At 33.1% G+C, this 21,900-nt stretch overlaps 7 protein-coding genes and 1 non-coding gene across 14 annotated transcripts; 4 read left to right on the top strand and 4 right to left on the bottom strand.

The window, feature by feature from the left end:
- Positions 1-96: 96 nt before the first annotated feature.
- Positions 97-3,330, bottom strand: LOC105257745 (hypothetical protein). Its single transcript, XM_011268579.3, has 7 exons — positions 3,252-3,330; positions 2,473-2,517; positions 2,163-2,401; positions 1,701-1,981; positions 1,168-1,528; positions 654-1,007; positions 97-591 (listed from the first exon to the last, which is right to left on the bottom strand). The coding sequence occupies exons 2-7, from the start codon at positions 2,513-2,515 to the stop codon at positions 322-324; spliced, it is 1,548 nt and encodes a 515-aa protein (XP_011266881.2). The 5' UTR covers positions 2,516-2,517; positions 3,252-3,330; the 3' UTR covers positions 97-321.
- LOC105257746 (PQ-loop repeat-containing protein 1) lies at positions 2,986-5,216 on the bottom strand. Its single transcript, XM_011268580.3, has 5 exons — positions 4,882-5,216; positions 4,028-4,249; positions 3,724-3,860; positions 3,427-3,643; positions 2,986-3,336 (listed from the first exon to the last, which is right to left on the bottom strand). Exons 1-5 carry the CDS (start codon positions 4,977-4,979, stop codon positions 3,144-3,146), a joined length of 867 nt encoding a protein of 288 aa, XP_011266882.1. The 5' UTR covers positions 4,980-5,216; the 3' UTR covers positions 2,986-3,143.
- On the top strand, positions 4,722-7,952 carry LOC105257747 (protein halfway). Of its 5 annotated transcripts, none has more exons than XM_011268584.3 (8): positions 4,722-4,796; positions 5,691-5,949; positions 6,074-6,391; positions 6,463-6,632; positions 6,715-6,897; positions 6,983-7,141; positions 7,219-7,338; positions 7,421-7,952. In XM_011268584.3, exons 2-8 carry the CDS (start codon positions 5,691-5,693, stop codon positions 7,691-7,693), a joined length of 1,482 nt encoding a protein of 493 aa, XP_011266886.1. In that variant the 5' UTR covers positions 4,722-4,796; the 3' UTR covers positions 7,694-7,952. The 5 variants fall into 5 exon arrangements, with proteins under 5 accessions (XP_011266886.1, XP_011266883.1, XP_011266884.1 ...); XM_011268581.3 differs by lacking the exon at positions 4,722-4,796 and adding an exon at positions 4,921-5,067 and having other exon boundaries at positions 7,421-7,951; XM_011268582.2 differs by lacking the exon at positions 4,722-4,796 and adding an exon at positions 5,395-5,581 and having other exon boundaries at positions 7,421-7,951.
- Positions 5,018-17,117, top strand: LOC105257743 (2-(3-amino-3-carboxypropyl)histidine synthase subunit 1). 2 transcript variants are annotated; one of them, XM_025408067.1, is made up of 5 exons: positions 5,018-5,023; positions 15,467-15,785; positions 15,860-16,167; positions 16,237-16,620; positions 16,872-17,117. In XM_025408067.1, the coding sequence occupies exons 2-5, from the start codon at positions 15,476-15,478 to the stop codon at positions 17,097-17,099; spliced, it is 1,230 nt and encodes a 409-aa protein (XP_025263852.1). In that variant the 5' UTR covers positions 5,018-5,023; positions 15,467-15,475; the 3' UTR covers positions 17,100-17,117. The 2 variants fall into 2 exon arrangements, with proteins under 2 accessions (XP_025263852.1, XP_011266877.1); XM_011268575.3 differs by lacking the exon at positions 5,018-5,023 and adding an exon at positions 15,181-15,254.
- On the bottom strand, positions 5,715-11,174 carry LOC105257748 (probable ATP-dependent RNA helicase DDX52). The gene is made up of 12 exons (XM_011268585.3): positions 11,013-11,174; positions 10,637-10,870; positions 10,376-10,561; positions 10,045-10,300; positions 9,889-9,961; positions 9,596-9,799; positions 9,422-9,512; positions 9,196-9,318; positions 8,976-9,126; positions 8,515-8,590; positions 8,222-8,427; positions 5,715-5,902 (listed from the first exon to the last, which is right to left on the bottom strand). Exons 1-11 carry the CDS (start codon positions 11,097-11,099, stop codon positions 8,226-8,228), a joined length of 1,683 nt encoding a protein of 560 aa, XP_011266887.1. The 5' UTR covers positions 11,100-11,174; the 3' UTR covers positions 5,715-5,902; positions 8,222-8,225.
- On the top strand, positions 11,610-11,681 carry Trnaq-uug. The gene has a single exon. It is a non-coding gene; the product is annotated as a tRNA-Gln (tRNA).
- A 583-nt stretch (positions 17,118-17,700) lies between the features above and the next one.
- Positions 17,701-19,191, top strand: LOC105257742 (class A basic helix-loop-helix protein 15-like). The gene is made up of 3 exons (XM_011268574.3): positions 17,701-18,004; positions 18,179-18,419; positions 18,703-19,191. The coding sequence occupies exons 2-3, from the start codon at positions 18,195-18,197 to the stop codon at positions 19,009-19,011; spliced, it is 534 nt and encodes a 177-aa protein (XP_011266876.2). The 5' UTR covers positions 17,701-18,004; positions 18,179-18,194; the 3' UTR covers positions 19,012-19,191.
- Positions 19,192-19,739: 548 nt separating this feature from the next.
- Positions 19,740-21,787, bottom strand: LOC105255431 (DNA polymerase delta subunit 2). Of its 2 annotated transcripts, none has more exons than XM_011264725.3 (7): positions 21,687-21,785; positions 21,399-21,616; positions 21,019-21,320; positions 20,726-20,942; positions 20,418-20,655; positions 20,057-20,349; positions 19,740-19,982 (listed from the first exon to the last, which is right to left on the bottom strand). In XM_011264725.3, the coding sequence occupies exons 2-7, from the start codon at positions 21,565-21,567 to the stop codon at positions 19,864-19,866; spliced, it is 1,338 nt and encodes a 445-aa protein (XP_011263027.1). In that variant the 5' UTR covers positions 21,568-21,616; positions 21,687-21,785; the 3' UTR covers positions 19,740-19,863. The 2 variants fall into 2 exon arrangements, with proteins under 2 accessions (XP_011263027.1, XP_011263019.1); XM_011264717.3 differs by having other exon boundaries at positions 19,741-19,982; positions 21,399-21,595; positions 21,687-21,787.
- Between the last annotated feature and the right edge of the window lie 113 nt (positions 21,788-21,900).

The following is a 21,900-nucleotide window of genomic DNA, read 5'->3' as shown; positions in this document are numbered from 1 at the left end:
TCTCACACAAACGCGAAATTTGATATGAGAAGAGGCATATGTATACAAATAAAAAGACATAATTAAATAACTAATATGTATATCTTGATTTCTGTATTATATTATTAACATCGTAAAAAAAACCGACAAGCGAATCGTATTTTTTGCATGAACTAAAAAATTGCATATCTAATATTTATTTCGTTGCGAATGCAATAAATTACTCAAACATTATATATGTACAAAAACGATATAATGATTATTGCATAGAAAGCAAATGTTTCTTGGCAACAGAAATAGAAACGAATTTCCGGTAAAACGCAAAATATCTAATAATTTAGTTTACGAATCCATCTTGTCATTTTCGAGTATAATTTCAGATTCTACCTTCTCTTCCACTTCAACTGTTTCTTGTTGTTCGGGCACTAGGTTCGAAGAATTAGCTTCCTGTTTTTCTAAGGACTTGGGCGAATTATCGATAGAATTACGGGCACTTTCTGCTGTTTCGACCTTGGGAGAAACCTGTTTATCATTATCTTGCAATTCCTCCAGGTTGTCTATTTCCAAATCCAAAGGATATGAAGGATACGCCTCTGCATCTGTCGTTTGCATCTAGATAGGAAAGAGATGACAAATGTTATTTTGGTAACGCGAGAGATTCGAAATTATCTTACCATGTCTACTCTGCTCTTGTGACGCAGGTTTTTACATATATGTTGAACTTGTTTGGGATCGATGCCCACTTCCACTAATGACATTAGTACGTCTCTCTCCGTGACGAATAAATCGGGATTTGCATCGACCAGCGTCACTGTTCTTTGGCTGCGCGATTTCTCAGTCATTTTCCGATAAGACTCCAGCTTTTCCATTATTTTATTGTCATTCAAAACCTTTGGCGGTGTAGGCGGCCTAATCTCCGATACAGTCAATAATTTTTGCGCGTGAATCAGATCCTCTAGCTCATCATCTGTATCGTCCGTCATGTTCAAAGAGATCTTTAATTGATAGATCTCGTATAGCATTTTATTCTGAAACAAAGGAATTTGTACAAAACTTTTTGCTGAAAATCTGTATATTAAAAATAAAATCGACTTAAAAATGTATTGAGAGATGTCGGTAACTTTTTTTTAAGTTATAAGATATTGGAGAGACGTTATTTTTCATATAATAACACATTATTACTCATACCATGTTTAATATCCCTTTATATCGATCTATATGCTTCTTAAATACATTCTGCAGTTCCTGATCTGTATAAAGACCTCTCTGTATTATTTCTTTGGTAATATCATAAATGAATTTGATATATTTCTTTTCTTCTTCCTTTTGAGATAAGTGTTTTTGGGATAAGAATTGTTTCGAAACGAGCTTCGATTCGACAGATTGATCATCACAATCGTAATCGTAGCACTGCGAAGTATTCGAGGATATCGAGTGACGGTCGTTCGTTTCTTGCATCACGGATTGAGAGCCTGATTTAAACATTGATGAATTTAATGTAGTAGTTGTGTCAGGGACGAAGATCGTATCTTTCTCGTACCTGCATTTTCTATGGAGAAAAGAGATAAACAATTCGATTACAATTTAGAATACTGCAAATTCTTAAAAGCGTGTGGAAAATTGTGAAGAGTAACAAATTTTGAGATCCAAAGCACGCGCGTAAATAGCTACTATAGTAACTAATTAGTAGTAAAATTTTAATGTTTAAAACGCGATTTTACCTTCGTTGCGAATAACATGTCGATGGACCAATTATACGAGGGGTCTCTCGCACGTATTTCCATCCTTTTCCGGAAACAGAATTCGGTGTAAACTTTTTACGTTTCGACGAACATATCGTCACCGGTGACACCGTTCTTCGATTCTTCGAGGTCGATCGATGAGCTATTCGATCGTTTTCTTCATAATATGTTCGGCCACTGCAAGTTCTCGATTGCAGACGATCTAAATTATAATTGCAACATTCTAAATGCTTCGGATTTAAATTCATTCTTAATATATCCTGAAACCAAAATTTATAAGTATCAATTTAAAATTATGACTTGTTATTATATGGTTTATCTCATAATTTTCGAAATTATGCAAATTAATGATTGAAAAATCGTTGTGCGTGCAATCGTTTGTCACACATTTTTTTCACATTATAATTTCTCAGAGCTTGCTAATTATGAGCTGAACTTTACCACTGGATGATGCAGAGTATCATAGGTCAATTTATTAATCACATCGTCTATCGTTTCCGGACATGAACAGGCTCTCTTATCGCTGGTTTCTTGTACCTTGCACTGTTGTTTTTTTTTCAAGTAATTTTTATTTCTCGTATCGACTACGCTCTTCGCCAATAAAATCCGTCGTAAGTGTATGCTCATCGAATTGTACGCCGCCAGTTGTTCGTAATATCGCTGTCCCGTTTGATTGTAGGCTGCAAACAACAATTTATAACATTAACAACTGTGCAAATCAAAATATTCACGCGACATGAGAAATACTCACTGCTGCTTTTTAAATTAATCTTGTTTCTCATGCATCTTGTCATTTCTGATGGAAAATTGAAATATACAATTTTCAATAATTATGGTCTAATGAAAAATAATAATTAACACATCAAAGTTACTTTTTCTCTTAAAAAATTTTGAATATAAAGCGATTCGGTAACGTTAAAAATTTTCCATTCCTTCCTTAGATTGATAGGTATGCCATGTCTGCTCATTCACAAAGTTTTTTGTTGACAGTTTGTCACTAAGCAACCGACACGTGTTAAATTCCCGCCATTCGTTTATATATTCTCATTAAAAAATATCGAAATACATATATACAATTTGATAATACGTTATATGTAATTTAATTAATAATATTTAAAATGTTGAATATATATAATATATAATTAATAATATTTAATTTAATGCAATTAAATGTAAATATTATAAAAGGACAAAATATATATATATATATATACATTCTTTTAATATTAGACTGTTATCAAAATATTAACTGCACTTTGTTTGGTAAATGTTAGAAAACTCGTTCTACTTCAAATACACCTCCAGTCGAGGTTAGCCAATATAAAAATATATTATTTTTAGACTTTGTTAAATCTCTGTTGGTATTGAGGAATAAAAAATCTACATCTATAGATCTACATGAGGAAACTTGTTAAATAATCTTCAGTCCGATCTTATGGGAGCTCTTGTATGTAGATTGTTATTAGTCTTATAAAGGTACACTTGTGCTAAAATAGCAACATCAATCGTAACTTGGAGAGCACCGCACACCTGAAATTGCACAGGAGTATCCCTCAAAACAAAATAACACGTTTTGAAAACATCTCCCACAGTCCACATTGCCACCATAATTATACTAAAATCAAAATGGAATATATTAATTTGACTCATAGAGGTGAATAGTACAGATATATTTCATTCTTTCCTGTTTAAATCTCTCATTTACCTCATTCCTACAGTTGATTTATTAGATGAATTACGAAGAAATTGCGGAACTCCTAACATAGCTTCTATCAATACTGCTAAAAACCCAATAACTTCCACAAACACTGGTATATCCATAAATAAATACATTAACAAACCACCTATACTGGCAAACAGAATCATAAATCCCAGGTAGGACTTGAAGTCTGTCCATTTCCAAAAATATCTAGCCTCAAAATCTGCGAAATAGAAAAAACTATTCGTAAACGTGTATATATTATTATATATCCAATTTCCTCGATAATAGAGTTTCACTCACCCGTAAGTACACGCTCTTTTGATTTGATTATCTGCGTTCTGTTTTGTACATTAATACAAAGCTTAATCATAACAAACATCGCCACAATCATAAGTAAACTTTGTAATAAAAGTGGAAGCTCATAACGCTTGCCAAACCTGAAATAAAGACATAAGCGATGTAACAATAATTAAAGAACATCTTATTCGATACGCTTTATTTTTATCAGGCGATCAAGATATAGAAAACGATGGAAATACAAAAGATACAGTATGTAAACAAATGTACTGATAAAAAAAAACACGCGTCTCTCAAGTATACGAACCAAAACATTATTCGGAGCGTGTTGGCGATTAGAAGAGTGAGGCAAACGTAGAGGGAAAATCCTTCCGCATCTTCCTTCCTCTTGATCTCCTTGTATTGCGGCACGTAGGGTATAACCGCGCCGAAAATTAACGCGCTGGCCGCGACCCAGCTAGTTATATTCTTCAAGTTCAGCTCATACGTGTCGTCCATCGTTACTTCGACATATCGCTGCGCTCCCTCGCTAATACATTACATGACGAAAATAAGGCGGTAATCGTATACGCGAATACGAGACCGTAGGTTACAAATTGACCATTCGTCGTCGTCGTCGTCCTCGTCGTCGTCGTCGTCCTCGTCCTCGTGGTATCGCCAATACGTGTCACATCGACACGTATCCATATCTGATATTATCGAACGACGTCGATAGGCCAAATCTTATCGCGAGAATGAAGGCTAAATTTTTATGACATCGTTTTGAATTTGACGTTTCTCTGACATTTACGCTCGAGCGCGCGAAGTGTTTTTTTTTATAATTTATATTTCTCTCTCCCTTTCGTGTTTTCCATCAAGACTGGATGAGAAGTTTCACAAATAGTCGACGGAGGTCTCCCCGATCGACATAGTTTTTTACCGATTGGTTCGAGATTCACTTCGACCAGAAATGGCGGAACCAATCGGAGAGAGATTTCAAAATTACAAAAATTATATAAATTACAAAATTATCAGATCACACGAATTACATAATCGCAATTACGCGCATAGATAAAAAATGTCACAAATATGCATAGGTATATATATTTACGAAATGTAGAGATTATATCGTGAATCGTGAGGGATTTATGTAACGGGTTAAAAAAAAACTTATCGTCATACCTCGCGAGTGGCACTTTTTTGTCTTCGAAGTCATTAAAGCGCAGACGTTGGATCGTCAATACATATTTCGTAAAAAGAGCAATTACGAAACAATGCATTCGTGTAAGATATTCTGCGACGCGTAGAAGGCGTGATCTTCCGAGTGCGGGCTCGCATTTGAACGTTGACACATACCGTACATAAACGGTGGGTACATATATATGGTCTCCGCGCGTGGAGCGGATAATGAATCGCGATCGTTCGATAAACTGATAAGAACGCACACGGTCGCCCTCTTTCTCTCCCTCCCACCCCTCCTGGTTTATCGCTTAATTGACGCACTCGCGCGCGAATCAAGAAAGAGAGAGAGAGAGAGAAAGTGTAATGAACGCGCGCGAACCCTCGACCGAGCAATCTTGGTTCATCAACAGGTCAACCCGAGCGACCCGAGCGCGGTGGCTGAGTGACCGCGGTTAAACGAATTAATTCGTTTGTGCGCACCCGATAGTGCGAGGCATCAAGTCTGCGAATGTAATCGAGTATGATCATTAAATTATAGCCCGTGAACGGGGAAAACACGCTGTTGCATTGCGCTAATTACACGGCCCTCTCTCGTAAACGACGCACCGCTAATACATAGAATAACGCTCTGCGCAAGCTAATTTATTAGGGAATCGTTAGCTTTGTAGCGGATTACACGTTGAAGCGATTAAAGTTAAGGGTAAACTATATCGTTCTTGCGCTTTTATATAAAAACAATAGATTAATTATTTAATTAATTATTTAAAGCTGCAATTGTTTGACAATAATCGATGGTATTGCGTATGCAGATGCAGTGGTTAGCCATGATAATGTGCCTGTATGCTGGAGTAGCCAGCGCACGTACGGACGAGGAAGATCAACAGCAGACATCGAGCGGAGTCTCCAGTTCTCTTCCAGAACAATGTTTTTACAGACCGCCAACAGACTGTCCCGATTCGAGTAGATGTCCTTGCAAGAGGATCACTCTCGCGAACGAACCCGAGGGCAATGCTGCACTTTGCTGCAATACAGATGGGCAAGCTTTAGAGTATGGTCTTTCTTGCATAGGTGGGCATTGTAATGCACAAGAAATCTCTGTTGAATCTCTGTAATTTGAATAGCTTAAATTTACATATACGACATTTGGCATGCAGTTGAGCATTGTTGTTACTATTTCAATCTTATCTCTTAGGATTTGCACATTCAAATATAAGTTATGTACATATACGCAATGCAACTTTGGATGTATTTAACGTATATGAAATTCGTTGGAGGATGCTGAAATCTCTGGCCATAACCGATGGCAGGATTAAAAAGGTGCAGGGGCAATTTCGCATGATGACGCCCACACAGTGCCTGAATCTCTCGAATAATGCGCTGATGGAGGTAGAAAATAATTCGCTGATACGATTAGCGCAACTCACCACTTTGGATCTATCTTATAATAACCTCACTCATCTTCCAGTTTTGAATATAATGAACGGTCGGGAATTCTGGCTAGATATTTCCGGTATAAATGGCACAATGTATTATATCTCTCCATTAAACGATACACTTGTATTAATATCTCTTTCCTTGTAGGAACAAATACACTTTCGTGCCATGACGTATATCAATATATCAATAAAACAGGCGAAAAACAAATCACTTTTAATCGCGAAAACGAGACAGTGTGCTCTTCCTTGGCAACATGGCATTGGTTCAATACCACCGAACGTGTACCTCTTACACAATTGCTTTACCTCAGTTCTGTACGTATCAATAAATATATATGTATAAAATATATATTGTAAGATTTCACACAAGATAATCTCAATTAGTTTCAACTTTCAGCTGCAAACAGAATGTCCAAAAGGTGATACCTGGCAATGTCAATGTGATATTAGTAGAATGGATATTATTGATGGCAAACCACCTACTCACGCTGTAAATGTAGATTGCAGTGGAATGCAATTGACAGAATTACCCGAGAAATTGCCACAAAACACAATACTTCTTAATGTTTCTTATAATAATGTATGTTTATTACATTCCATGTTTCTTTTATTACACATCAGTTAATTTTGGTGTAATGCTAACAGTTTCCTGGATTTTTTTCCAGATTACTGTTCTAGATGACTTAAGTACTAATCCGTGTTACGAAGATCTACGAGAGTTTTTTGCAGACTATAATAACATTTCTTCGATAAACAAGCTGGAAGGTTCAAAATTTTTGGATAATTATGCTCTACTAAGTTTACGATATAATAAAATTAAATCAGTGAGTATAAAAAAATGTATTTAATTCTCGAATTTAACATCAAGTGCACATCTGAAATACATGTAATATATATTTAGCTGCCAACATATATATTAAGTCCAAGTGCGCATAATAAAAATTTCATGATCTCGAGAAATTTGGTCAGGCTAGGAGGCAATAAATTGCATTGTGACTGTAATACTGCAAAGTATTTAAAGGTATGATATTTATAAAACAAAAAACTCGCAAGATGTATATATAATCCTATGAAAAAAAAATGTTTATTTCCTTTCATTTTAGGCATGGTTGCAAGCACGAATATTGGATTCTGATGAAGTAATGTGTGAAAATGTAAAGGAAAAAGTCATTGATCTAGAGCCGTCAAAGATGTGCGTGTATCCGGGAGACTGGACGGATTATATATATTATATTATTGCTATCGAGGTAATACTTTTAATAGGTTTAATAGCTAAAGTAACATATGACTATTGGGTATTTAAGACAGCAGGATATCTTCCATGGCCAGCAAATAAAATGCCGAAATTACCATGTGATTGGTTGTTCGAAACATAAACCGCGTTATACAAGTGCTAGTGAGATTTGCTTACTAACATGCAATGAAATGAAGATGCTGCAATAAAAAAATAAAACAGGTTGTTGGGGTTGAACATTGATTCGTGCCTTCGGACAAATGGACATTCTACTGTGTTAATTATAGTTATATGCAGTGTGATAATATTTCTAGATCTTCCAAAAAACAGAATTTCAAAATAATCTCCGCATACAAGGCCATGACAAAGTATTTTGATAAAATTTATATTATTATTATTTAAAAAGTATATATGATTATTAAAGATTTGCAATAAATGCAATAATGTATATTTAATAGGGATTTATATGTAAAACTATTACATAAAATCATAAATATTATGATATATATGAATAAATTATTTATATAAAGTTTTAAAAATTCCAAGATCCTTTACATTTATACAGATTTCTTTTTTTTTCAGATCGTTTTTTAAATACTTTTTTTTTCCAGAAAGATCTTGCATTTATTTCACAATGTCTTGTGAAAAAAAACCATATAATCGTACTTACATTTCTACATTTCCTTTTCAAGCTTTGATTTCTTTGTAATTTCATGTGATTTCCGCTTACGTTGCTTATACGTAGGAACAGTTAATATCTTTTCTCGTGCAGGTGCCGTACGCTCGAGCTTGCGCCGTTCTTTCTTACTGTGTTTCTTCATAGCCAACATATAATCCGGTACATCGCATCCGGACGCTCGCATAAGCGCCGCGATACTAAAAGAGAAAAAGAGTGCATAGTTACATCATTGCCTCATTATAATACATATAACACAGATGTAAAAGGCAGAATAATACACGCACCTTCGTAAGTTCAATGTATCCTGGCGAGTAAAGAACGTTATAGCCTTTCCCCTGTGACCGGCACGGCCGGTACGACCTGTTTCGTAAAAAGGAATTCAAAAAAGAAGATCGCCGCAGATTAACATTGTCCCGTTTTTCTAACAATCGCGACAATATTATCTTACTACTACAGTGGTAGCTATAGGTGAGCCGATAACGATCGTTCTGTCCATATGAATACTTGACTGTGACCTTTTTCTCTATTGTTAGTACCACCAATACGAAAAATAATTTACGATAAATACGCCACCAATATGATAAATAATTCGTACATTCAAAGGAGAAGTTAAAGTTTGGTAGTATACGCTTAACAACAGCAAGAATAGAAGGGAAAGGGGGAAGAGAATAATTTCAAACGCGCGTCAATTTCGTAAAATTCAAAAAATGGGACAATGCTTTCCTAAGTTTACTGGATATATTACCTATTCTGTGAATGTAAGAGATGGCGGACGGCGGGAAATCATAATTTATAACGAGATTTACACCTTTAAAGTCTATACCTCTGCTCATTAGTTCTGTACAGATCAAGACCCAAATCTGTCCTTCTCTAAAGCAACGTACGATATTGTCTCGCTGGAAAAATAGTGCAATTACAATCTTGCGAACACAGAACGCACAAGAGTACTTTCTCGTTTACTATACCTGGGTCGTCGTCCTATCGGCGTGTATAACGTCTACGTTAATTCCATCATATATAAGCTCATTGAAAAGTTCTTGAGCCCGCTCTTTACTTTGCACAAATACCAAAACTGGTGGTGATATACCCTTTATTGATAATATTTAAAAACTGTATAAATACTATTCTCAAAGTGTAATAAAATATTGCAATTAAGTAATTAATATATAAGTAATAATAAATTGAACATACCTTCTGAATCATATTTCTAAATGCCAGCAATTTACCTCTTTCACTGCCAACAAACAAGATTTCTTGATCTACCATATCTGTAGCTGCATTTCTATAAGTAAAAAAAGTTATTTTAATAATCTTCATTATTTTTTAATCAAATTTATCAAGATAAATGATATTAATCATTATTACCTGTGTCCGACTGTTACTGTTATGAGTCCTTTCATATTACGGCGGCACCATTTTGAAACTGCAGGAGTGTTGGTCGCACTAAACATACCCCGATGTAAATTTGTATTAGTGCAAGCTCTTGTAATCTCATCTAATTGTTCCCTAAATCCGCGTATTCCTTCTTCAAAAAGCTTATCAGCTTCATCCACAATCAACCATTCTACACTGGAAATGTAAAAACAAACCATTATTGCATTTAAAAAAAATTTAATTATAATAGATCAATGGATTATAACTGTTTGTAAAAGGCATACTTGTTTAATGAGATGGCTGGAGGATCTTGATTTAAAAGGAAAACTAATCGCTTTGGTGTGGTAATTAAAATATCTGTAACAGATTTGTTAAAGAAAAATAAAAGATCAAAAGTTTCTATCAAAATCTTTATATTTATTTATATTTATTGCACTCACCAAACTTTTGCGAACTTGAAGGTCCATATTTGGTAAGAGCCTGATTTATTTTACCAATTATGTGAATTCTAAAATCATAACCATCACTCAATTTTAGGCATTCTCTATATGTCTGTTTGGCTAACTCTCTCGTAGGACTTAAAATAACAGCACGAAAACCTTTTTTTTGTGGTCCCCGCAAACTATGAATGATAGGTACTAGAAATGCCGCAGTTTTCCCTGAGCCTGTTGGAGCACAAGCCAGTATTTGTCTGCCCTATTACAATAATAGAAAAAAACACTGAAATATTTGTAATTTAGTTCCAAACTTGTTGTAAAAATGTTTCTTTACCTCCAACATAATTGGCATTGCTTGCATTTGTATTGGTGTTGGCAATATATATCCACTGTCTGTCATATTCTTTAACAAGTTTATTGGCACTTGATAACTTGTTCTTAATTCATCAAATTCTAATATTAATTTAGGTACATGACTACCTGTGACTGAAATGCGATTCACATTTCTCATTTGATTTATCTGCAGAACAAAAAAAGAATTTTAGATATGGTTATAGAGGAATTTTCTGATTATTTATATACATCCATTTCAAACCTTTTCTTGTTCTAGCTTCAATATTTTGTCCGCAGTTGCCACCTTTTTACGTTTTTTAACTGACTCTGTACTTCCATCTGTCGCTACTGACAATTCATTTAATAATGTTATTCCATCAACATCTTCGTTTTCATCCTTGAGACGTTTTCGTTTTACGTTATTATCAGGCTTTAATAATTCATCGTCTATCTTTTCTTTTTTAATGATCACGTCATTTTTGCTCGATTTCACCATCTGAAAAATAGTACAATATAAACTCACGTGTGTGTACTTGAAATTAATCTCTAACAGAGAGAATCTAGATATATGTAAGATAATTTCACAGAATTGAAAGATCTCTTAACAATAAGAAAAAAGGGAACAAATAATCAATTACCCGAAATTTTTCTGCATCATGTCGAAAGCGTTTTATATCGAATTTTGCGCCGGCTGAGAGTTTTTTAAAAAGATCGTGAGCATCCATGATGCGTTTAGATTAGAAATTATTTATATGCGATCACATGGAATATGGAACATGGAAAGCTAAAGAATTCAGATTAGGTTAGATAAGTTTAAATTGACCAATCAAGCAAAAGAAGCTTTTTAGTCCTGATTGGTTAATCAAATTGACCAAAAAAAATTTGCATGCTACCATAGATAACAAAATCTTTGCATGATCAAAAATACAATAATGATTTGATACAATAAAATGGTTATTCTTAGACAACTATATAAAAGATTATATCCCACCATTTCCTGGTCACAAAAATTTACCCAGGGCCGTCGATCTTTAATAGTATCTCATCAATGATCAAACACGAAGATCGACAAGATAAGAAAGCAAAAGAAAAAATAATAGAAAAGAGAGTTTAGATATTTAGACAAGGAAGAAAAGGAAAAAAGAAAAAGTAAAAGATATTATAAAGAATGAAATGAATGTTTGATATGAATGTAAATACTAAAATAGATGATATGGAGAACAGTTTACAAGAAAGGTCCCATGGTGTAATGGTTAGCACTCTGGACTTTGAATCCAGCGATCCGAGTTCAAATCTCGGTGGGACCTGAGATCATTTTTTTTATCAGTAATCAAAATTTCTTCTCGCAATAAAAATATTTAGGATGTTTATATATCATTTTATTAAAAATCAAACATTTTATTATCATTTTATTAAAAATTTTAATACCTATTAAATTTAATATTATCAATTTTCTGCTTGCTTTTTATGATTACTGTTTGAGTCAATATCTACAATATGTCATACGGTTTTAAATAAAGATTAATTAAATAATAATATATAATTTTTATTTCCAAAAAATTATTTAATATCTTCCAACAAAACTTATCCATTTAAGATTTAAAATAGAAAAAAATTAATGAAGATTACTTTTGTTATCTTTGGCAGATTTGAAAGCAAATTTTATCCTTTCTGTTAATATAAAAGAAATAGAATGTATTTTTTTTTATATGAATGTCAATATACATATGTTAGAGTAATCGACTAAATAAACATAATTTTACTATATTCAGTTCATTATATAAATATCTTTTAAATAAATATATATTTTACTAATTCATATTCAGAAAGCATAGTCAATCTAATAGCAATATGGATAAACATATACGAAAGATGCATTATATTTTTAAATATGTACAAGTCAATCTGTCTTTCTTCTTTTTTGTCTTTTTTTGAAATTTATAATTAAGGAACAGGTAGTACTTAAATATTATATATATGCGGAAATATCTATTCACATTTATTTTGTAATATAAACATTGATAAACAATACATCGATTAATAAAATTTTACAAAAATAGAGTAAAACAGAGGGAAAGAAATAAAATATTTTAAGTTATTGATACAAGCAAATATCATTATGTTATGTAATGTTAATATCCCCGAAAATCTATTTACTTGTGCAAGATTATTCTTTTCTCTTTTGTCTCTTTTTTTTCTCTCTTTTTCCATACTTTTTCTTATTTTACATGTTTAATCTATACATATCTAAAATTATTTATTCTCTCTTTTATAACATATAAAGATTTATTTAAACATTGATAGGTAAGGAAATACACACATATTTTTAACAATCATTGTTCAAAAATAATAAAATATTGTACATAATTAATTATACATAAAAACTCATTAATATTTATAAATTAAAATAGCATTTCTCGACATTTTCGTTTTATTGGCAAAAAATATCTTAGACTTAAATAGTCATTATTTATAAGAAAAACGATAAAATGTTGTTTCTTTTTCAAACATTTTACTTTTTTTATTCAAAATTAATTGTTCATTAATCCATAAATCTGAAAAGATGTCGAGATGTTTGTATCAATATTTAATCATAATTCAATTTCAAAGGAGATCAAAATTTGTTGGCTACAATATGCTAAAATTATTAGATAAATCGAAACGGTACTGCTTTTCGCGGCGCTTGACCGCTAGTATGCATTTGGAGTGCGGAAAACGGGGATACGAAGCATTGAGATCCGAACTCTGGTTATTACTCATCTATTTTTTTATAATATAAGGCTCTTCCCATATGGCACATGACATGGCAGTAACATTATGGCAATATTGCACTATCTAAAATTAAATCGAGATTAGCACATAAGAGTCACGAAGTAGTAGTTGAAGCGCAGGTAAGAAACAACACTTTCTTCTTTTTTATTGTTGGTTTATTTTAACATCAAAATTACAATAAAATTTTGTTAAAATAAACCTACAATAAAAAAGAAGTATTGTTTCTTCCCTACACTCCAACCGTGCTGTGGCTCTTATGTGCCAATGTTGATTTAATTATTCTTAATTATTTGAGTCAAATTCCAAAATACTGAATTGCAATATTTTCTGCAATGTTCTATGTTTATTACTTATTGCAATAAACATTTGTTGCTGAAAATGTTAGCAATTTCACTATTATTTCTCATTTCAAATTCTTCTATAAATTTTAAATCTACTCTCCCATTCAAATCCCAATCAGATGGGTATGAGTAATCATATTTTTTGACAAATTCATAAGCAAATGTTGATAATTTTAGTAAACAGCAAATCCTGCAAGAGCAAGGTTTATCTAGAAATTCTAATTCTAATGCCATCAAAAGTAATTCTTCGTCGTAATATGTGAGGCCTGTATTATTTTTGTTTACTTTCCTATTATATCGATAACCCTCCCCTTGAACACTACGATTATAAACTTCTTGTAGGAAGGATGGATGATCATTGGTAATTCCATGGATTTCTGCAGCATCGTTTTGATTAATTAATCGGCTGTTTTTCATAAAAAAGTCTACTGCTTCTTCGATTTTTCTTTTATCTTCAAGATATTTTGCTTTATCATTCAAAATTGTTATTTGCCGTTGCATTAATTCTTTTTCAATTCCTTCTAGTATATCTTCCATAGGTAATTCCATAAATTTACCAGAAATATAAGATATTAATGACATGACCTTATCTTTTCTTTTGAAATAAACAACAATTTCCTCTCTAAGTGTATCCATTACGAATTTATGGAAGAAAACTGAAATATATACATATACAAATAAAAACACGTTTTATAATTATGGATAAATTGCAGTATTACAAAATGAAAATTATATGATTTAAAATTATATCGCGAATTTCGCATCAAGTTATTCAAATCTCTGGGCTATGATCATGTTTACAAAAATTAGATGATACGTTTTTTTATATATTACGTATAGGATATATAAAACTTCAAAATGGTTTCAAATATTGCTAAAGTAACTTTTTAAAATATTACAAAATACACAAAGTAGGAGGTAAAGTACTTACAGAATAGATATCATACAGCAAATATATATTTCGATAAAAGATTTCCTTCTTACAGTTAAAATACTAACGGTATGTACTTTATCTATGTATCTATCTCTGGCAGTTGGTTAGAACAATAAAGGTGCAATTTAATTGACACTAAAAAGTAGCGTCAACCATTGGTTGAACAATGAAGCAACGGGTGGCACCCGATTGACCACGTCGCCAATTGGCCAATTCAAAATAGGACTCTCTGATTGGTTAATCGTTGCTGGTTACCCTAGGCACAGGTCGATATATCTTTATTTTATTGACGTCGAATCTAGAGAATGTTTAGTGATTTTAATTTGCCGCTGGCTTCTAGCGTCAATGAAATTGTACCTTTATATATTAGAAAAATAAATAGGATATTATATATATATATATATATATATATATATATATATATAACTCAAGGTTCCTAAACAATACGTATATATCCACATCACCACCATCATCGGGGAGCGTCCCGTTTGACCATGTCCCGTTTGACCACAGCCAATTATCGACCTGTGTCTAGGGTAACCAGCAATGATTAACCAATCAGAGAGTCCTATTTTGAATTGGCCAATTGGCGACGTGGTCAATCGAATCCCACCTATCATCGACTTTTAAAATGGACTGCGCATCACGATAGACAGGCGAGCGCCCACTGTAGAGAGAGAGGTGCTACATGGGAGGCTTATGTCTGTCTCTTTTGCTAGTATCTCATTGGTAATTTTGTTTCCCGGCTCGATGAGCATACTTTTGTCGTAGTACATTTTGCTAAAGTATCAAAACATTTTGTTCATCACATATTTCATAACCTAACATTGATGGTATTAACGTAACCTGCTTTCTAGAAAATAGTCGAAGTTATTTCTAATTTTGTTTAAAATAATATGAATAAATATTGAAAATTTGAAGTCTGAGATGTGTTAAATAGTTTTCTCGTATTAAATATATTGCAATGATTATTTTTTAAATACGACGTAACGCTTACGTATAAGTCGTATATTAAAACATTTTTGAGAATTTAATTAATTACTAGTTTGGGAAGATGACTGAGTGCGACAGCGTGGTGGTTATCAAGGCGAAACCTGTGCGTAAAGTTTTCAAGGCTCCTATGAAAACCAGTAAAATTCCTGAACAACTCTTGAACGATCCTTTATTAAACTCTGCTATAGCAGCTTTACCGTCCAATTATAATTTCGAGATACACAAGACGATATGGAGGATCAAGGAGGCCAAGGCGAAGAGAGTGGTTCTCCAAATGCCAGAAGGTCTTTTAATGTATGCCACAACTATTGCCGATATCATCGAAGACTTTACTGAAGCAGAGACTGTTATTATGGCCGATGTAACTTATGGTAAATAGACAAGTATTTTAATTCAATCTGCAAATTATATGTACAGTATTATAATTTACAATATCATATTGCAGGAGCTTGTTGTGTGGATGATTACACTACACGAGCATTGGACGCAGATTTTCTGATTCACTATGGACATTCGTGCCTTATACCTGTAGATCAGACTGCTGATATCAAAGTACTTTATGTGTTTGTCAATATAAAAATTGATATTGCACATTGCGTGGATTGTTTGCAAGCCTCTCTACCAGTCACCACAAAGTTGGCGTTAATCAGTACAATACAGTTTGTTACAACGGTACAAGCAGTAGCATTAGAACTGAGGAGAGAAGGATATGAAGTTTCAGTACCACAGAGCAAGCCGCTTAGTCCTGGAGAAGTACCTACAATATATTTTTTCTACGCATGTAGAGAATAAGATAATACTGATAGATAATTCCTCTTATAGATTTTAGGATGCACAGCTCCACAAGTTCACTGTGCTGATGCAATAATTTACATAGGAGACGGCCGTTTTCACTTGGAAGCTGCTATGATTGCCAATCCTAAATTGAAAGCGTTCAAATACGATCCATACGCGAAAAAATTAACCGAGGAATTTTACGATCATGAGAGGATGTTGAAAATCAGATATGAGGCGATACAATGCGCTGCAAAGACTGACAAATATGCTTTAATACTCGGCACTTTAGGCAGACAGGGCAATCCTAATGTACTGAAGACCTTGCAAAACAGAATTGACACCTTGGGAAAGGAAAACGTTGTAATACTGCTTTCGGAAATATTTCCGGACAAGATCAAGCTCTTTAAAGGCATCGATGCTTTTATACAAGTAGGATTTTTTCTATAGGAGAAACATATCAGATTGATAAAAATTTTTATTCGGTTTTTTCCGTTAATATTTTTGTTTTAATGAAGAGATATGAGACAAATTAAAAAAGTAACTGATATATATAAAATTTTTAATGAGCTATATATAAAGAAAAAAACGAACAAATTTTTTAATCGGTTTGATATAATTTAATACCTATTGTAATTTGAAAGACGTATTATATTGAACTGTATCATTGCATTTTATTCGAGGTTGCGTGTCCACGATTGAGCATCGACTGGGGCGTTGCATTCGAGAAACCATTCCTTACACCGTATGAAGGTGCTGTCGCCCTCAGGATGGCCGAATTTGATATTGAACGACCATATCCTATGGATTTTTACGCTACCATTAGTCTAGGGCCATGGACTGCTAATCATAAGGAATCTGAATTAGAGAAGACAGATGCTTGTTGTGGTAAATGTAAAATGAACAAATAAAACGAAAAGATAAATAGATTTTTAAACTTGCTGTCTTAATTCCTATTTAATTAGATTAAAAACTTGTCTTCCTTTTTTACTGTTACATAATTTGCAAAAAAAGCTTTTTAATAAGTTTATCATCAAATGCGAATTGTAAGTTCGAACAGGTGTGCATCCATATTAAAACCCCCGTCATCCCCAAGTTGTTGATAGCGGAGCGATAATGGACAGATAGGGGGGTCCGCGTGGGCGAATTACGTCATACGCCCACCTGTAGCCCGCTCGCATATATAGATACTGGAACATTGTATGTACAGGGTGTACAAGACATAAGACAACTCGCGGCTTGCTTTTTCGCGTGCTTTCTACGATCAACAAATAAAGTGATTAAAAAAAAGAACAAATTATAAATACACTTATTTGAAATAATATTAAGAGAAAATATCGGTAATGCGAGATTTTTTGAAAAAAAAATAAACGCGAATAGCGTTGAGTTATAACAATTTATATAGTATTTTTTTTCTTAAATATTGGAATATTATTTTGCATATTAAAATTAAGTAATTTCTTGTTATTTTATATTGTTAGAATATACTGCACAAATACATATCGATGAAATAATTCAATGTTATTGAAAAAAAAAAGAACACAGGGTACGTATTAAAATACCGAGGGTGGAAGGCGGCGCCGGCCGCACCCCGACGTCGCGACGTCAGTCGTTGTTCCAGCGTGGCTCAACAAGTACACGCGGCATTGAGCTACGACGGGTTCAAATTTAAAAAAAAAATCTTGACGCGTCCGTCGTACAACTATTTAAAATGCATTAAATTTACGAATACGGCATTAATTGTGAAAGAAGAATCACGCATCATCTTTTCCACAGTGATTAATCAACAATCCAGTCCGCAAAACATTCGCAAAAAGTAAGTTACAAAAAAGTTAAGCATCAATTTTTAACTCTTCATTTTTCTTTTTCAATTCAAAATTTCAGATAATATAAATTAAAGAATATACACATATGTAAATATAGAAAAATATGTCTTTAAAAGATCTTAACACTTCGCAGTCATACAGTGCAATTTTTATTGTTTCATCAGGAGAAAGGAGTATATTATGCGATCTAAGGTGACAAATGAGAACACGTGGGAGACAAAGTGGTCTACGGAATCGTCGCAGAGCGGTAGAGGCGTGCGACGAGCGGCGAGAAAAACGGAATCATCGGGATTGAAATTATCCAAACCACCCAGAGGGAATACGGCGCGGGAGAGAACTCTCAGGAGGCTGGAGAGCAATGAACGGGAGCGCATGCGAATGCATAGCTTGAACGATGCATTTCAAGTGTGTGAATACAAGATAAAATATGTTATTACATATTAATAACACAAAATCACAATAAAGAAAAATTATTATAGAAAGTAGGGAAAATCAGGGAGACATCTTTTCATGTCTCTGTTTCTTGAAAAATCATTTATTAAAAAATTCATATAATATATATTATATATAAATTCATATAATATATTATATATAAATTCATATAACATATATATATATATATATATATATATATATATATATATAATAATAATCTTATATAATCAACGATATCTGTTTTTCTTTCCAGTCTCTACGCGAGGTGATCCCGCACGTTACGAAAGAGAGACGGCTCTCCAAAATCGAGACACTAACTCTGGCTAAGAATTATATAGTGGCTCTTACGGATGTAATATGCGCCATGAGAAGCGAGGAGGATCAGCAGACGAGCGGCTCCGAAATTCAAGATGCGTCGAACAGCGAGCAACGATTAGAATCGACCACCGTTCGCATGAATATTCCTATCGCCTCCAGATCTTGCGCTTCGGAAACTCAGAACTTTTATCAGAGTAAGCATTCGCGATGGGAAAACGATCAGGATAATGTTACAGGTCTATGAGAAATTACGGCACTAAATGATAATTCGAGATGAAGTAAAATGAGAGCGAGCGGCACTCTTTGACTACTGGTCTTCCTTCCTTAATCCGTGCATGCGTTTGCGTTAAAAAAAATTAACGCATCTGTGTAAATCTTAGCGAAATGATATATTTTATGACTGATATAATAATTTAAGAAAATACTAAATGTGTGCCAAAAAATATTCATTATGCAGAAGCGAGTAAAAAAATATTATATAAATAATATTAAAATATTTTATTTCAGATATACGATATATTGTATTATTTTTAATAAGCTGCAAAGACAAAATCATCCAGAAACATTATGTATAAGTATAAATGTGTATGTTTATGTACATATATATATATATATATATATATATATATATATATATATATATACATACATACATACATACATCTAAGTATATATATATATATATATATATATATATATATATATAAAGTATATGTATATGAAGAATTAATTGAAAAGTTATATATATGTATATTCGCGAATTGCATTATGAAATAAGAATGTTATTATTTGTTATTGCTTTATAATATATATTCTAATTATTCATTATAAATTACTTTATGTTAAGTATGACATTAAGATATATACAAAGATAAACGGGCTAACTAAAAATAATGATATATATTTACTATACACATATATATATATAATATATATATTTAAATCAATAAATTTAATTATATATTTGAAAAGATCCTGTAAAGTTTTATATTAATTTATGTTTCTTATATTCCAAAATTATATACATCTATTCTTATCATCATAATTTCCCTGACACGGTAATTTTTTATTTTTTATATAATATAATACAACTGTATCAGCCATCACCAAATGAAATGGACTGTGTCGTCAGGTCTTGTAAATTGACTAGTACTGCTGTCTTCGTTTCCGAGAATTTTGGAACGCATATTAACCTTATTGTTTGTCCTTCATCAGCTATATATTCAGTATGAATTATTCCGCGAACAATAGAACTAATAATCAAACTAGATAAAAAAATATTCTCTTACTTGTAATCAATTTCGTATCATATACATCCATATTTCCAGCAAAATATATATCCGGGCATTCTTTCATAACGAACGGGTCATTTTTGAAGAATGGGTGAATCGGAAGAGTGTCCGGACCAGTTGGAGCATAATGTCGCCAGATCAAAGTCCGCTCCAACCACTCCAACGAAGATAATTCGCATAATCCAGCGATTTTCATGATATCCGCAATCGGTCTACCACAAGAACCGGCTACGATACGACCTCCGATATCTCCGATCCACGGATTAGTCGCACCATGCAGGCTCTTCAACCTGCGTTATATCTGAATAGTATTACATAATGGAAGCTTTTGACGGGCTGCAAACATAATAACTGCTACCTGGCCGACTTTTGCAGAGTACAAGGATGGAAAGGTTGCTGAGGCATGCTATAATTGCAGGCAGGATCGAATTCTCCGGGCATCAGCACAACATAACAGCAATGGAGGATAGTACTAAGGAAAGAGTCAAGCTTATGCATCGCTGTTATGTCTGCTTTAATCTTGTGTTGATCATACGATTTTGTTTCATGGTAGCCTTTATGATAGTATATCTTTGCAGAATCACAAATACTATTTCCTAAACATTTCATTATTCGTACATGAATTAAGCTACTGCCAATTAGAAAATATGCTTTTAGCTTTCTTACCAGCAATGATGACTCTAGCAATTACTGCTTCTTCCTCTTGTGCATTGATACAACCTGCCATCCCAGTTATCCATTCCGAAAGCAAATCTAAGCTAAGCTGATCTGTGTTATTAACAAGATTTAATCCAGAAACTAGCAGAATTTTTGCATTTTCCACCAATGAGCCACTTGATATACAAGGTTTCGGGCAATATCCTGGAAAACACCAATCTTCTACCTAAGAACAAAGTTTTATATTACATTGGCATATTGTATATTCCCATTTTTAATTATTAATAATTACATAAATATACCCAAAGTGTTCCATTTTCTTCGTGCCCTAGTATAGCACAGACGAGTCCTGTAACTACTTCTTGAACATTCACATGATTTCCTACTAATCTTATACGTAATGTTTCATCTTCCAGAAATAATTTGTCATTGGCAGATGCGTAATTTTTACTTGGTTGAGCTACTTTTAGCTGTAATTCCTTGCTAAGTTCACGCAGTAAAGAAGGTTTTAGTTTCTGATCCTTATAGAGTACTCCTATCAGAATATAAGATTTCTCTGGATCTTCCAAAGCCAAGCGTGAGATCTCTATATACGAATAGTTGGCTGTAACATATGCAAAGTAAAATAATATAGATAACTTACAAGCAAAGAAAGATCTTGATAATACACAAATGTACTTACTCCATTTTAATTTCGCCCTATGTATCATATCTTCTCGCAAATCGTTCAGCCTCGCTGTATATATGTTGAGAGAATTATCGTCGTATTTTTTTTCTGACAGTTTAAATCTGCCAAAGTCTTTGAAGGAGACAACTTTCCGGTTATATTTGCACGAATCATTGTCCTCCATCTCTTTACGAAACCTTCAACTCGCGTTTCTGAAATTTTGCAAAATCTCACTTAACACAAAAGACAAAATGTCAATAATTATAAAAAAAAAAAGAAAAGAATTATCCAAGTAATATTCACTTTTCATTGTTTTCCATATCTCGAAGAAAAATACGCGATCTGAAGAATCATATGATCATGTCATAACACACATGTTTCATCGAGACGTGTAGAGATGCGTTCAAAAATTCTCCCCGTGGAGTAGCATTTGACTGACCAATCAGGAAAAGAAGCGAAAATTTCTTTGTTCTTATTGGTCAATGAAACGCTACTTTATAGTTACAGAAAGAAAGTG

This window comes from Camponotus floridanus, unplaced genomic scaffold, assembly GCF_003227725.1.
Source record: "Camponotus floridanus strain SB8 unplaced genomic scaffold, Cflo_v7.5 scaffold2, whole genome shotgun sequence".
NCBI classification, from domain to species: domain Eukaryota; kingdom Metazoa; phylum Arthropoda; class Insecta; order Hymenoptera; family Formicidae; genus Camponotus; species Camponotus floridanus.
Note: the sequence above shows the minus strand (reverse complement) of the source record. Positions and strands in the feature narration are given on the sequence as shown.